The sequence below is a fragment of the Prionailurus bengalensis genome, chromosome D1 (assembly GCF_016509475.1).
Source record: "Prionailurus bengalensis isolate Pbe53 chromosome D1, Fcat_Pben_1.1_paternal_pri, whole genome shotgun sequence".
In the NCBI taxonomy this organism is placed as follows: Eukaryota; Metazoa; Chordata; class Mammalia; order Carnivora; family Felidae; genus Prionailurus; species Prionailurus bengalensis.
In genome coordinates, this window is record NC_057346.1 from 16,349,403 (window position 1) to 16,365,214 (window position 15,812).

Below are 15,812 nucleotides of genomic sequence, written 5' to 3' on the forward strand. Positions count from 1 at the left end.
CTATGGGGGGGGACCCGGGAAGTATTCAACACATCAATAGCTACATACCAGGCCTAAGAGGATGTGATTTTCTCCAGAAAAAAACAAAAAAGCACTTGTGGGATAGCAGTTGAAGTCATCATAATCCACTATCAATCTCTATAATCCATTTGTCTTCTGCATAAACCGAACGCACAGGTGTTGAAAGATATGGTAGGAACAACCAATGTTTCAACTTTCAAGTCTCTGTTGGTGGCACTTTTACAATTTTATCTTTGCTCTTTAGATGGGAAGGTTGGTGTCATGTCCCCCTACATTTCCTCACACACACTGTATTGTAGTGAAAGAGGCAGATTTACAACTTTGCTGTAGCTGAGTTTTCAAATCAGGTAATCAGCCCTTTAATTTTTTCAAAATTGTGATGGCATTCCATGAACACAGCACACCTCAAATTTCTTTCATCAGCATTTTTGCAGCTTTTGGCATACAATTCTTGCACACTTTTTGTTAGTTATACCTATTTTTTTGGAGGTTGGGACAAAGCTGTGTGTTCAGCTGTATCTAAATTTCTCATTTAGGTCTTTGATTTCTCTCATCAGTGTTTTGTGCTTCTTAACATACAAATTCTGTTCATACCGTTAGATTCACTCCTAAGTGAACTTCGTGGGTATGTTTAGCTTACTGAAACATCTGATACCTCATTTCCATGTAGCCCGGACCAACATCTCTCCAAATGATTACTATCTTGGTTCAGTTTCGGTAACGAGAACTGAAAAACTGAAATGAAGATGGTAGACGTTTTCAACGCTGAATGAAGGTGCCCACTCAGATTTTATTCAACTGGGCTTACAGAAGTAGTGCTGGGAATGTCTTAACGCCACATCATGTGAATTACTTTAGTAAAATGTTCTCAAATGCAAGCATTCCTAAACACACACACACACATTTGGAGTTCCAGTGGGCTTTTATTGAGATAAATTAACAAAAACCAAGATTTTATCAACCATTTTTTTCTGAACCTTCTAAACTCAGCAGAGACTCTGGTCCATATATGTGTACATACAACATAACACATCCCAACAAAAACAGAGTCCCACTGGAACATTTGCCAATTAACAAAAAGCCAATTTTCCCTTTCCCCAATGTTTTCAAAATTTTGAGTCCCCACTGTTCACTTCTCAGTGGAACTGGTCCCTTGTGGCTAGGGACATTAGAATTCCATTCCATTTTTACTGAACAAAAAAATATTTTTTCAAGTTTTAGTTTTGTTTCAAAAAAGGGAAGTGACTTTGTTTTCTCCAGGCACCCCTCCCACACAACCACTGGTTAAAATACAGCAGCCTGTATCTTAATAACCCGGCCCCTACCCCCTCCCTTTCCCTGCCCAGTATTGTCTACTGGAGAATTTAAACACACTTCTGCTGGAATCTGTCAGCTGTGGAGGGGCAGAGTCCAGGTGCCAGGCTAGCTCCCTCTAACCTCATGAACTGTTATAACCTTTGGACACTTAACCCTTTACCCCAAAGATGAGTTTTTAGACCAGAGATTTTTCTTTGGGAGTTTTAAAAAGCAATTCTTAAGGATATAAAGTAGGATACAAGCTCACCAGAGTCCACTTAAGTTCACCTAAAAGTTGACTGACTTCAGCTCCCATGAAGTCAAAATTTTGCTGGACAAAAGTGTTTTGTCACAAAATGATTCCACAGTAACAATTTTTAACATACACAGAACGTTGAAAAAAGTAGCAAATTAAAATAACATGGCTTAGTTCCCCCAAAATTATTTCATCTTTTTTTACTCATCTATAAGGTCAGGAGTGTGGCTAAAGGCCATTTCTGATGAGGTTATGAGCTTCCAAAGTGTTTCTAAATCCTTAGTGCAGACACCCTCCCTTTTGGGGCATAGTAACCTCCCTCCCACCCCTATTAAAAAAAAAGAAAAAGAAAAAAAAAAAAACTAAACAAAGTGATCAGAATGAGATGTTTTGATTCCAACCAATTTACACTCAAGGCTTTGTGCTGAATTGTCTGGTTCTGACCCAAGCATGATGGTATCAAACACAAAGCACACAGCAAAGGAAAGATGCTCCCATCTCATTCTGAAAAAAATAATATTGATAACCAATTGCCTCCCCCCTCCCTCCAGCCACTGGGGCCCACCCATATGATGATGCTGGGACCAACTTGAAAATAATTAAGAGACATATTTAGATTTCCTTCTCCCTTAACTTCTTCCCATGGGAGATCATTTTAGAATAAGTTTATTCCATTCCCAAAGGAAAGCCAAGAAAGTTTCTCCATCAAAATATATGGGAAGAGAAAAACTAAACAGGCCCAGAGGCATCAAGGTGTGTAACGATCCATAAACCATTACACAACTACTACACCACAGGCAAAACCATGAGTTGGACATAATTTAAGTATTAAAAATAGGGAAGTCTCATTCAAATAAACCACTGGAAAAAAAAAATACCGCCATTACTTAAAACAGCCAATATTGGAAAGAACACAAAAACAATTTCCAATAACAATACCCCTTAATAGCCGGGGGGGGGGGTGTTAAAAAAAAAAAAAAAAAAAGAGACTAGGCTTTGACCTAGTCTTTAGAGCATCTTTCCATTTAGCAATTCCTATTCAAGAGTCAAGCACCAAAACTGGACAGCTGCCTCTACAGGACTGTGTCCAATAGTGGTGTCCCAGATAGTTTAAGTGCCACTCCTCATCAGAGGCTATATACTTCAGTAATACTTTCAGTTAAGTCTGTGCTTTAAGAGGGACCCACAGGCATGTGGCACCAGGCACAGTCTGAGGATGGCAAAGGAGACTGCGCGGTTTGTTGTCACCCACGCACTCTCTAGCGAGATACCAATTTGCATTTACAAGCTTTTCTTCTATAATGAATGATCCCTCTTATCTCGCCAGAGGTGGGGGAGAAAGAGAGAGCTGCATCAGTACAAGGACAAGATTTTTTGGTCAAAAGTTGATGCCTTCTAAATTCCCTCCCCCCACCCCTCCCCAGAAGAAAAGGATTCCTTAATTAGGGTTTGTATTTAGTAACCAACATTGGCTGGAAAGAACATAGCTTGGATACCAAATATTTGAGCTTATTCTTTTTGGGGTTTGTACTGTGCAGCTCTTGCTACAGTTTTTTTAAGGAGTTAGGGCTATGTCTAATCAGGAGGCATCTGCAGGATTTTGATCCTAAGGAGTTTTGGGTGAGTCACAAATAGTTTTGCTTAGAATTAGAACTAGGCAAGAGTAAAAAAAAAAAAAAAAAGCAACTTTGAATAATTGATTTCTTTACCCAGATGAGTTAAGCATGAAAGCGTATGCAGGATTTATCTTGTAATATTTTAGGGTCTGGAAAAAAATGCAGTATGGAAATCAGATTTTTTTCATATTATTTTTTTGCTTTTTTTTAAAACCCTAGATGCCTCCTGACTGACCTAGTACACTGGGTTAAAAGGGAATTAAAAACATTAAAAAAAAAAAGTTCACTGGTTTTGATTCATCTCACTCCTTTTGCCTGGAGATCAGGCCAAACATCAAGCATGTTGGGAGGGGCACAATTTAAAGCAACACTATTAACTGTAAAGCATTTGCCAGCAATTTACAATGCAAAATGACAGATAATTCTTGTCACAAAGCAAGAGGATGGCAAGCAGCTTTCTGTAGCGTGAAAGTTAACAGCTCTCAGGAGTTGCCCATTCCTGGAAGTTTATGTATCAAGGTGGGCGGAGGGCAACACACTTACAGAGTATAGGAAGTGATCCACAGAAAGTAAGCTCCAGAACTGCTAACGTTACCAAAGCTGGTACTGGCTAGTATTCTGAAATGCAAATCCATGCTTTGTACATACACTGCTCAGACACTGCCACTCAACTGAATCCCCACACTGCAAGGGAGATTAATCTTTGTCCCCTTTTGCTGAGCTTGAAAAGTTCCTCAAACTTTTTTTAAGAAGGGGGAAGAAGCACAATCAGAGAGAGCTTCTCAAAACTAGCATCTTGAATCAGAGGTTTTTGAAGTTTCCTTGCTCTCTCTCGCAGGTGTTCTCCAAAGGTATCAGATGATACAGTGTGGCAGCAAACAGTGAATCCCAGACTTCTGGGTCCCTCTTCCAACACAGGGTCCCCACAGAGGTCTGCTCTCTATAGCAAGAGGCCAAAAGTACTTTTTAGAATTTAGTGTTGCGGAAAACTGAGCCCCTCTCATCTTTAGCTGCTCCCATAATCACTCTAATCCCCTTAATCCCAGCAACCTTCATCCAAAAAAAAAATATATATATATGTATATATATATATGAACCCAGAAAAAAACTTATTTACAAAGTTTATACAAGTATACACACCCAATTTTCTATGGGACACGCTCTGCCACAGAGGAAAGAGGGTCAAGGCTCTGACATGTCTACACATCAAGTGCCATAACTGCTAATGGAAGCGTATGTAAACCAGTCTTTAGTGTTCTGCTATAGAGCACAAAGGCGTGTCATATGGCTCCTGCAATGATAGACTGCTCTTTCCTTTGGGAGCGATGATGTTGGAATCTACTCAGCCCAGAAGAAATTTTTACTTGGGATTGTTTTTTTTTTTTTAAATACATGTATTTACAGTGCGGATGAACTGCAGTTGCATATCAACTCCTCCACATAAACAAAAAGAAAATGGTGTTTAACATTACTAATATGTTTCATCTTCCAGCCCTGGGCTTGAGTACTGGGTAAAAAGGGAAGGGAGAGACTTCAACTTGAAACCAAAATGAAAAGACAAAAAATTTTTAAAAGATAGGAAAAAGAAAAAAAAAAAGCAAAGAATTACTATGTTGATTCCTTGGGCTGTGTCTAAAAGATGATACTCTGAATGGTCTCATAGCATAAGGCACTTCGCACAAATAAGTAATAAGCTCTTCAGGCTTAAAAAACGGATGAGTAATTAGGGAGAAGTTGAAATGCACTCAAGAGTCAGCTGTTGGAGAATTTTGAAATTGTAGACAAGCTTGTGTGTTCATCAAGATTCTTCTCTTTTTAGGGTTTCTCCCCTTCTCTTCTTTCTCCTCCTTCCTTGTCCCCCTTCCCCAGAAAACATTTTTTAAAAACCAGCAGTTAGTGCAACTAATGTTCAGTCAGCACACAGTGCAAACAAGTGGAACAAAAAAGGTAAATTCCTTCTTTTCAGCTTTTTCTCTTCACCAGTTAAAAAAAGAAAAAATGTCTGAGCTCTTTTAAGTCTTCATAGTTCCAAAATAAAAGAAGATGAAAAACCCACAAAGAGAAGAGCATCCCCCCCAAACGATGTGTCACAGATCCAAACGAGCCTTCTGTAGTTTGTCAAAGCCTAAAGAAAGAAGGAAGAAACCTAAAATTAACTTTTGTGAAAGCAACGAACTAGGGTACCTACTTTTTCACAATCTCCATCCCAAATGCTCTTAGTAGCTTCTACTGAGCCTATACCTCCCACAGAATCCATTTAGGATGAAGGAATTTCTGCTAGGCATCCCAGAGATAGAATGAGAGCCTGAAAGTTCTGGTATCCAAAACAAATAAAATCAAGAATTGTTTTTTTTTAACCTTCCACGAACTCAACAGCCTACCAATACACCAGCAAACATTGCCTACTTTTAGGTTTGCCTGAGGGCTTTGTGTTTGACATTTCAATTCAGGAGGGGAGGGGAAAGAAAGACTAAAGCGAAGAGAGGATCTTAGAAACTTAAAAATAACAGGTAAAAGGTTTATTGCTAATTTGGAAACAATCATCTCTCAAATCAGATTTTCCTTACAAAAAACCCTGCAAAATAGCCTATATTCCTTTATGTTGAGCTTTCTTTTGAGCATCAGTATTAGAGCCTGATAGTTGATAGTCATCAAACAATGAAATGAAATGGTGCAGGAAACCAGAGTGGGCAGTTAAAAAAAAGACAATTATCCTCACAGCCTGATTACACATTTGGCAATGAGGCAGTGTAGGTAATTTAACCTGATTTATTAAGGAGGTGCCTGGGTGGCTCAGTTAAGCGGCCAACTTAGGGCCAGGTCATGATCTCACTCGGTTCGTGAGTTTGAGCCCCATGTCGGGCTCTGTGCTGACAGCCTGGAGCCTGCCTCAGATTCTGGGTCTCCCTCTCTCTCTGCCCCTCCCCTGCTCACATGCACACACTCTCTCTCAAAAATAAACATTAAAAAAAAAAAATTTTAACCTGATTTATTAAGGTGGCCAGTAGAAATTAAGAGTGATGCTAACAACAGAGAGATGACTGAGTGATAAAGGAAAGACAAGAAATATTTTCATATTCAAACCGCTAAAAAAGATTCTTTGCTTTCATTATTTTGGAAGTATGGATTTGTCTTAAGTACTCCTCATATATCACATTACACAGGAAGACTGCATTCAAGAACAGCATTTACAGATTCTCTAATGAGACCACAACTTCACCCAAGCAACAGGTCCCAGTTTATTTATTTATGCCAACCGGTGTTTTACTCTATCATTGTTATTATATGTAGCGCCACATCAGATTTTCCCCAGGAAAGAGGATTTTGGTTTCTTTCTTTTCTTTAAACATTACACTCACTTAGCTACTGTTCTGTCAGGTACGCACATGCTTGTTAAGGTTTCTCATCTTCTACAGGCTCGCTATGGTATTCTGCCACATACAGACTCTTGTCAATGTTGCTTGGGATCGGTTTAATTTCTGTTCCCAGCTGCTCCTCAATACTTTTCAGGTTGAAGCGATCATCATATGTGATCAAGTTGATGGCTAAGCCAAGATGACCAAAGCGACCTAAAGAAAAACAGTTTTTAATAAAAATGAGTTAAATATGAGAATCAATGTGTGCACGCAAGTCTATTAGTGGCAAAACCATACAGGACTGTTCACTGCCACTGTGAGTGTATGAAACCACTTATGGTCTCACACACATTACAACTTTGTTTCACGCCCTAAGTAGTACCCTCATTTACCTTTTTCAAATGACAAAACAGATGTTCATTTATGTCAAAAGTTGCCACAAAACATCAACAGTAGTTTGCACCACCTGAGAAAAGCATGCCTCTCATGCTTTATATATATATATATATATATATATATATGCTTAAATTTTCCCTCACCTTAAGCACATATAAAGTTATTTTAACTTTTCTTAAATGCTCTAGAATAGAAATCAGTTTTAAATATCAAACAACTAAATTAGTTTTAATTCACTGTTCTCACTGCTAGTATACTCTATTTCACAAAAGAACAGAATTTAGTGATTACACTTCTCAAAACACTTCCGTGAAGAACATCTTCCTGGGGTGCCTGGGTGGCTCAGTCGGTTGAGCGTCCGACTTCGGCCCAGGTCATGATCTCGCGGTCCGTGGGTTCGAGCCCCGCATTGGGCTCTGTGCTGACAGCTCGGAGCCCGGAGCCTGTTTCGGATTCTGTGTCTCCCTCTCTCTGACCCTCCCCTGTTCATACTCTGTCTCTCTCTGTCTCAAAAATAAATAAACGTTAAAAAAAAAAAAAAAAAGAAGAAGAAGAACATCTTCCTTTTCCTCACCTGATCTTCCAATACGATGGAGATAGGTCTCTGCCAGCTTTGGGAAGTCAAAGTTTATTACCACATTCACAGCTTGTATATCAATACCTCGGGTAAACAAATCTTAAAAAAGAAAGAGAGAATCTCCATTATATCTTTCAATTTAAGCATGTTTCTTGGTACCACAATACTCTTTAACATGTCTTTCTAGTGCAACCTAAGTTCTAATTCATTAGGTATTTTAAATGTACTTGCAAATTACTAGCATTATCTTTACTGCACGCACATTATCATAAATAATTTTCTGCTAGCCAAGTTACCTTTTCCTAAGTCCCATAATTTTTTTTTTGAAACGGTGTAAGGTAACTGCAAATGCAGGAAGAGATCAGAATGACTGTTAAGCTACAAACTCATTATAAATGAGTCTCAGGAGTAACCAGTAATTTTTAGTATTCAATCCAAGATCAAAATAGATTAACCAAGAATACTTTGAAAAGAAGAGATAAGCCACTAAGAGTAATTACTTACACTTTTAGAATTCATTCATCTCATTCTAAGTGATTTACAAGTCTGAGGTTAGCGCCAAGGCCACACCTTCTCTTTTCTAGTTCCCCAATTACTACGCTAATTTAGGCTATGAAAACTACAAGTAGAAACAATTACAATAGACTAATAACTAGGTTTTAGGGCTTCTATCAGTTCCACACTCCAAAATAATCCACAATGGTGACTACTGTTTCCAAAATACCGCTTTGAATTTGTAACTCATTAATTTGCCTCTGGATAAAATGTAAGACTGACATACAAGGTCCTCCACCCTACAAGTGTTGATCCTAATATACTTCTCTAACACATGTCCTCAAACCCCCTCCATGAAATTCATCCACTTATCTTTCCTTAAATGCATGTTCTTGAAGCCCTCTATGGATCATGTTTTATACCAGTCCCCTAACTGAAAACTCCTTATTCAAGTCTAAAACTTATATAGTTATGAAGCCAGTTAAAATTCCAGCTCTTCTCAGATCACCACAGCTAATTAATTTCCTTTCCTATGAAAATTTAGGACTTTTTTCCTACACACACCTCACATTTGCAAATTACCTTTACCCCCTTGTAGACCCAACCGGCAGCCTGTTTTAATAAAGTTTTTCTGCCACAGGACCATGCCTGTGTGTTTATGTACTGTTTAAGGGTGTTTTTAAGCTAGAATGGCAGAGCTGAGTAACTTGTTTCAGAGACCTTATGGTGTATGAGGTCTAAAATACCTACTATCTGGCACTTTAAAATTTTTTTTTTTTCAACGTTTATTTATTTTTGGGACAGAGAGAGACAGAGCATGAACGGGGGAGGGGCAGAGAGAGAGGGAGACACAGAATCGGAAACAGGCTCCAGGCTCTGAGCCGTCAGCCCAGAGCCCGACGCGGGGCTCGAACTCACGGACCGCGAGATCGTGACCTGGCTGAAGTCGGACGCTTAACCGACTGCGCCACCCAGGCGCCCCCTATCTGGCACTTTAAAGAAAAAGGTTGCAGGGCCTGCTTTAGACTCTCAAGGTTGTTTATCTTTTTTATCTCTGATTAAACCATTGGTCCTTGAAATAAAGAGTGATACTTCGCATGTATTTATACACTTTGTACACATACGTTATTCAGTACTTATTTATAATGACATTAAACATCTTCTGTTTTCTGTCTGCACATGCTGAATTTGCTTAACAACTCTCAACATTTCACCAGTGAACTAGTTCCTTTTCTACATTATAGGTTCCCCAAGGGCAGGGAGTATGTGTGTATATATTTTTAATTATGGTAAAATAGACATAAAACTGAGGAGTAATATTTTTCCAGCACCAACTAACTAAATACCTGGCAGAATATTGGTTGAATATCAAAAACTATTTTTGAATAAATAAAACACATATTTGTTCAGAATTTGGTTTAAAGCATTCTCATTTTACAGATTAAAAAAAAAGGCATAAAAGAAAAGCATGACTTGTCCAAGGTCGTATGATTACAGGTTAAAAAGGGTAGGACTTGAACCCTAATCTTAAAATTCTAAAAGTCTATGCTTCAATTTTGTGTCAGCCTCTCTCTCTGCCCCTCCCCTGCTCACGCTCTCTTTCTCTCTCTCAAAAACAAACCAACATTAAAAAAATTTTTTTAATAAAAATAAAAATTCTAGAAGTCTAATATCCTTTCCATTTATTTCAATATAAAGGTTAGAATTGCTGGTAAAGTAAACATACATGTATTAATTCACAGCTGTATGGTTAGATATAAGACAGAAAAAGGTAAACTGGAAGCACCAAGGATACCTGGTTCTTGTAGATTAGCAAATTCAATATTCCGTTAGTAAAAATTTGGAGTTTATTTCTAGAGCAGCATTTTAACAAATTCAAATTGTGAACTACTCTACATTTTGATCTGGATGATAGTTGTATGGGTGTATACATATGCAAAAAGTCACTGAGGGGTGCCTGGATGGCTCAGTCGGTTGAGTGTCTGACTGCGGCTCAGATAATGATTTCATGGTTCATGGGTTCGAGCCCTGCATTGGGCTCTGTGCTGACAGCTCAGAGCCTGCAGCCTGCTTCCGATTCTGTCTCTGGCTCTCTCTGCCCCTCCCTCACTTGTGCTCTGTCTCTAAAATAAATAAACATTAAAAAAATTTTTTTATATGTAAAAAAAAGTCACTGAATGATATCCTTACAATTACTGTATTTCTCTGTGTATGTGTACCTCAATTACAGAAAAAAAATCCTTGGGCCGCCTGATTTGTGGGTTCAGGCTCCACATCACGTTCTGTGCTGATAGCTCGGAGCCTGGAGCCTGCTCCAGATTCTGTGTCTCCCTCTCTGTCTGCCCCTCCCCTGCTGTCTCTCTCTCTCAAAATTAAGCACTAAAAAAAAATTTTTTTTTTAATCCAGATTCTTCTCTACCCAGAAGCCTAGTTTAGATGATTAATCTCATACCAATACTAAGATTGTACTTCCAGTGTAGAGATGGAAGGATACTCATTGTCTGTTCTGAATGTCCACCTGGCTCCCGAGTTGAAGTTCAGTACACTAAATATACACCAAAATATAGACTAGGCTGTTTCTGGCAAAAAAATTAAGAGGCCACAGTAAATAATTTCCAAAACATAGTTTCTTAATGTTAATTTATTTTGCATGTACTACATACATCTCATTCCTGTATGCTAAGGTTATTCAGAAAACACACAAATTCCACAACTGTTTAAAAGACAGAGATGAGGTATGAGCGCCAACAAGTGTTCTGCAGTTTCAGATATGGAAACTAGTTTCAGGAATTAAGCTCATTTCAACTTCAGAAATTCCAGAAATGGTATTAGGGTGAGATGAACTCTGTCACAGACTCTGATGGAAGATATGGATAGAGAAAGCAGAGCAGAACTAAAGAGAAAACCAAGGGGTAAATACGGAAATACTTACCAGTGCAAACAAGATTGCGGCATAAGCCATTTCGGAAATCATGAAATACACGATTTCGATGTTCCTAGGAACAAAGTAATGCACTTGGTTTGTTTAAATCTCATACACATAACCCTAATTTTCCTATCATTAATTTCTCCTATCCAAACAGTTTAGTATACCCGAAATTTACACAAATGAGAGAGGAGCCAATTCAAAACCCCTAAGTTAAAAACAAAAGATAAAAAAGTTAACCATATATTAGTTTCCCACGGGAATTAATAAGCAACTAAAACATTTTAATACGTATCTTCATGTACCATTTATCTTAACTCTTAAGGGTATTTTTTATCTTTTTTTGCTGGGTTTTAAGCAACAATTTTCACCATGTTTTTGTGTATCTACTTTTTCAATGTTTCAAACAGAAAATGACAGAAGTTTGGCCTGATCTAAACATCTACTACTTGTCTTTTGAGTTACCTGTATGCAAAAACAAAAATTTACTTTTCAATTAAAATACAAAAATGAAAACACATACATAATGACTCTAAAAAAAGTGAAATAAATCTATCATCTGGCAAACTCATCTTTCCTTTCATTCAAAGCAACATTTTTCCAGTTGGAAATATTCTCTACACCTTAATACATTCATTTCCTGTGACAATTTCTAATATTAGGGTCCACATGATGATAGCTGATCCATTTTCAAGCTGCTTTGAAAACCGTATGTGTGCTGATTAACTTAAGCTCTTAATCTGTTAGTCTACAGGAACTGCTTTCTTTCGCAAAATTTCACAATGTTTAATTAGCACACACACAAAAATCTTATTTTTATAGTTCTGCGTTTCTTTAAACTCTTGATTTAGTTCTAAAATTTAGAGATTGTGCCCTTAAGGCAAACAGTGAAGAAAAACATAAGGGCTGAGGTACATAAATTAAAAATCGAGAGCAGTGTTATCCAATAGAACCTTCTGCAATGATGGAAGTGTTCTATATCTGTACTTTCTAAAACTGTAGTTGCTAGTCACATGTAACATGGCACTTAAAATGTGGTTAGTGTGACAGAGGAACTAAATTTTAAACTTTAATTTTAACTCCTTTAATTGCCACATGTGACTAGTGGTTACTGTATTAAACAGTGCAAATCTGCATTACCTGGGAAAGGGAGTAAAATCTCATATTTGTATCATGCTCAATAGTTTACAATAGTTACTCATTTATAAACTCATTTATAAACTATCTCCATCTTCCTAACAACCTTGTGAGGGAAGAGTGTGTATACCATGTTTTATAGCCAGAAAACTGAACCACAGAGGTCACAATGAAAGGTCCCTTGCTTACTAAGGAATAATTCATTCTTATGTTTAGGACATATGGAGGAGCATTAAAACAAAAAACAGAATCCAAGAAATACTTAGAAAAAGATTTTAAAAATCTGCACACAAGTTCCAGTTTTATACTCACCTGCCTCATTTTAGCATGGATATAGAAGCAAGAATAACCCAGTTGAGAAATCTTCTTGGCTAGCAATTCAACTCGCTGAGAGGAGTTACAGAAAATGATCGACTGGTTTATCTGAAGCTAAAGGGATAAAAAAAAAAAAAAAAAAAGATATGAGAAAGAAAAACCTTCATTTTACTTTGCCAAATCTTGAAAATAGTGACCGACAGATGTTAAAAATACGGTCTAAGACTTAGAATCTCATGACACAACAGAGATGCAAAATTGTAAAAATCATCAAGACTAAAACACATTCAATTCTCATTATATGCAATAATTATGTTCTATAAAGTTGCCACAAACACTGGATATGTGAAAAAAACAAAAAATACTGAACACGTGAATACAAAACCACTGCTCCCAGGAGAGATAAAGGATTAGGTTCCTGTGAGCCTCTAGTCACATCTTTTTCACCAATCCATCAACAGATAATCTTATGTGTGTTGCTATTCAAAGACCCCTTATTTACTCATGGCCAACAGTGTAACTCCTGCCTGGCTGTAAAGAGTTTATCCAATACACATTTTCTCTGCAAGGCACATCAGTTTTTTTGTGCTTAGGAGTGACGGAGAGCACTAAGCTTAGGAGCCATTTAAAACTGTGAAACAGGGGCGCCTGGGTGGCTCAGACGGTTAAGTGTCCGACTTCGGCTCAGGTCATGATCTCGCGGTTTGTGAGTTCAGGCCCCGCGTCGGGCTCTGTGCTGACAGCTCAGAGCCTGGAGCCTGTTTCAGATTCTGTGTCTCCTTCTCTCTCTGACCCTCCCCCGTTCATGCTCTGTCTCCCTCTGTCTCAAAAATAAATAAACGTTAATAAATAAATAAATAAATAAATAAAACCATGAAATAAACAAAAACCAAAACATTAAAATGAAAAAAATGTGGCATTAATGTGGCACAGACTACAAGAAAGACAAGTATGAGAGCTGAAATAAGAAGGCAGTGTGTCACCTTGTTCAATCTCAGTTGGAATTATGCACAACTGCTGTTATTTTCCATTGTACTACTAGTATCCACAAATGACTTCAGTAGCACGTGCGTATTGATCACAAGTTACAAATAAATTTTGGGGGGCAGCCAAATTTGCAAATACAGAATATGCAGATAATGAGAGCAACTATAAAATCAAGGTCAAATTATTTTAGGATTTAATTAAAAGTACCTTTGACATCATACTGTATCAACTTCAGATCAACAACCCAAACTACCTTTTAAGAAAAAGCTGTGGACTGTTTTTTACATTGAAAATGGTAGGAAAAATAGACACAACTGTTTAATTGGGGTTATAATATTCAGTAGCTGAAGCCCATTACTTACCCTGGAGAAAAGTGTGTTGAGGCAGTGTACTTTTTGGCGCTCAGTTACATAGGCATAGTACTGGGTTACTCCCTTCAAAGTTAGTTCCTCCATCAGGTTAATCTCATAGGGTTTCTGCAAATGGGAATTCTGAAAAAAAGAAGAGTCATATAATTCAATGAAAGTAGAGTGTATCTCTGGAACTCAAAATATACCCTACAATTTTCTGATAAAACTATCGCTTTAAAGGGATGCAGATCTCTTCTCTTCAAAGTATACATAATCTATGATGGAAACAAGTTACCATATAATGGAAGATCTAACATTCAGATATGTAGCTAAGTTCCTATTTTGTGCTTTGTATATAGGATCACACTATAATCAATTTATCCAGTATCAATGATTATTATGTCAGCCTGACACCAAACGCTAAGTGAATAATCAAATTACTATTACAACTAAAAAAATAAGTTAATTTATGCACAACAAATCTTAACTGATCAGCTGACGAAAAAGCCAACAACTTGAAACAATCAGCATAACGTAGAGACTGATTACAGGATGTAATTATGAATAAAGGTATACTTGTGGGCAACAGAATGGCACTGCTTCCATGTAGATTTATACTCACCATGAACTTCTGTACACTAAGAGGAAAAGTAGCGGAGTATAATAAAATCTGTCTGTTTTTAGGTAGCGTGAGAATAATATCCTCCATTATCTGCACAAAATCCTGTGACAGCAACTTATCTGCCTGCAGTACAAAGAAAAGACAATTTCAAAAACAATTAGTGTTTAAGGTCTTTGGTTAGTAAGGCATCATCCAAGAGCATTCATGTAATACTCCTGGTTGTAAAACAGTAAGTTCTCTAACATCATCCAGTCCGATGGCACCAAGACACAGTCCCAGGGATTCAGAAGGTGGATAATCTATAATACCATATTCTAGATAGGCAAAAAAAATCCTAGAACAGAATTTTAATTTAGTTTGAGAGACAGTGAGAGAGAAAAATGTGCATGCGTGGGAGGGGCAGCAAGAGAATCCCAAGCAGGCTCCGTGCTCAGGGCAGAGCCCCACTTGGGGCTCTGTCTCACTGTGAGGTCATGACTTAAGCCAAAATCAAAAGTCAGATGCTGAGCCACCTAAGGTCCCCCATAACAGAATTTTAATGTGATTTCCATGAGAGACAGTACATGGCTGAGAGTACAATCTGCAGAGTCAAATTACCTGAGTTGAAATCTAGTCTCTTTGACTTTTTAGCTATGTTGGCGGGTTATTTACACCCAATACTTCAGTCCACAACTTTAAAATTAGAAATTTCACTTATTGTTAACTACTTTATAGGATACCTACCTTACAGGGTTGGTGTAAAAAGTAAATTAAGAAACATGTTCAGTACTTATTGCTAGCCAATAGTCATTAATAAACATTCTCTCTCCTTACTCAAAGATAAAAAAACCTGTCTGATAGACTACAATAACCTGATCTAGTTATCTAAGACACAAATCAAATAGGAAAGCAACTTTATTTCAAAAACATTAACACCCATAGACTTTATATACAAAAACACTGCCAGATCCCACAAATGCAGAGCCAGAGTAAGTTCTTAAAAGGCACTTACAACCTGGTGAGATAACACATATACTGGAGATGAAAAACCAAACAGTACAAAGGACATACTAGGGGCATCTGGGTAGTTCAGTCAGTTAAGCATCTTGACTGATCTCACGGTTTGTGAGATTGAGCCCTGCACGGAGCCTGCTTGGGACTCTCACTTGCTCTTTCTCAAAATAGATAAACTTAGAAAAGAAAAGAAAAGAAAAGAAAAGAAAAGAAAAGAAAAGAAAAGAAAAGAAAAGAAAAGAAAAGAAAAGAAAAGAAAAGAAAAGAAAAGAAAAGAAAAGAAAAGAAAAAAGAAGACATACTAAACGAGGGGTGAGAGACATTACATGTCTTTTAAGACATATTACTGATTGGAAAGAGACTTAGAATGAATTTGGCTTTAAGGTATTCAACAATTACTTTTCTTGAAAAATAAAAACAAAACTTATAAACTATCTGGCATCCCTAAGAAAAAGACCCAAGGCTGAAC

At 37.5% G+C, this 15,812-nt stretch overlaps 1 protein-coding gene across 8 annotated transcripts in view; it reads right to left on the reverse strand.

The window, feature by feature from the left end:
• Positions 1–924: 924 nt before the first annotated feature.
• DDX6 (DEAD-box helicase 6) overlaps positions 925–15,812 on the reverse strand; it is a 36,250-nt gene continuing 21,362 nt past the window's right edge. For 4 of the 8 annotated variants that reach the window (XM_043579533.1, XM_043579537.1, XM_043579532.1 and 1 more), the window contains exons 8-14: positions 14,351–14,473; positions 13,741–13,869; positions 12,389–12,505; positions 10,946–11,009; positions 7,516–7,617; positions 6,549–6,758; positions 925–5,314 (exon numbers count right to left, since the gene is read on the reverse strand). In XM_043579533.1, coding sequence (XP_043435468.1) covers positions 6,583–6,758; positions 7,516–7,617; positions 10,946–11,009; positions 12,389–12,505; positions 13,741–13,869; positions 14,351–14,473 — 711 coding nt within the window. In that variant the 3' untranslated portion in view covers positions 925–5,314; positions 6,549–6,582. The remainder of the gene's footprint in view (positions 5,315–6,548; positions 6,759–7,515; positions 7,618–10,945; positions 11,010–12,388; positions 12,506–13,740; positions 13,870–14,350; positions 14,474–15,812) is intronic. The other 4 variants (XM_043579535.1, XM_043579540.1, XM_043579538.1 and 1 more) reach the window with 1 other exon arrangement.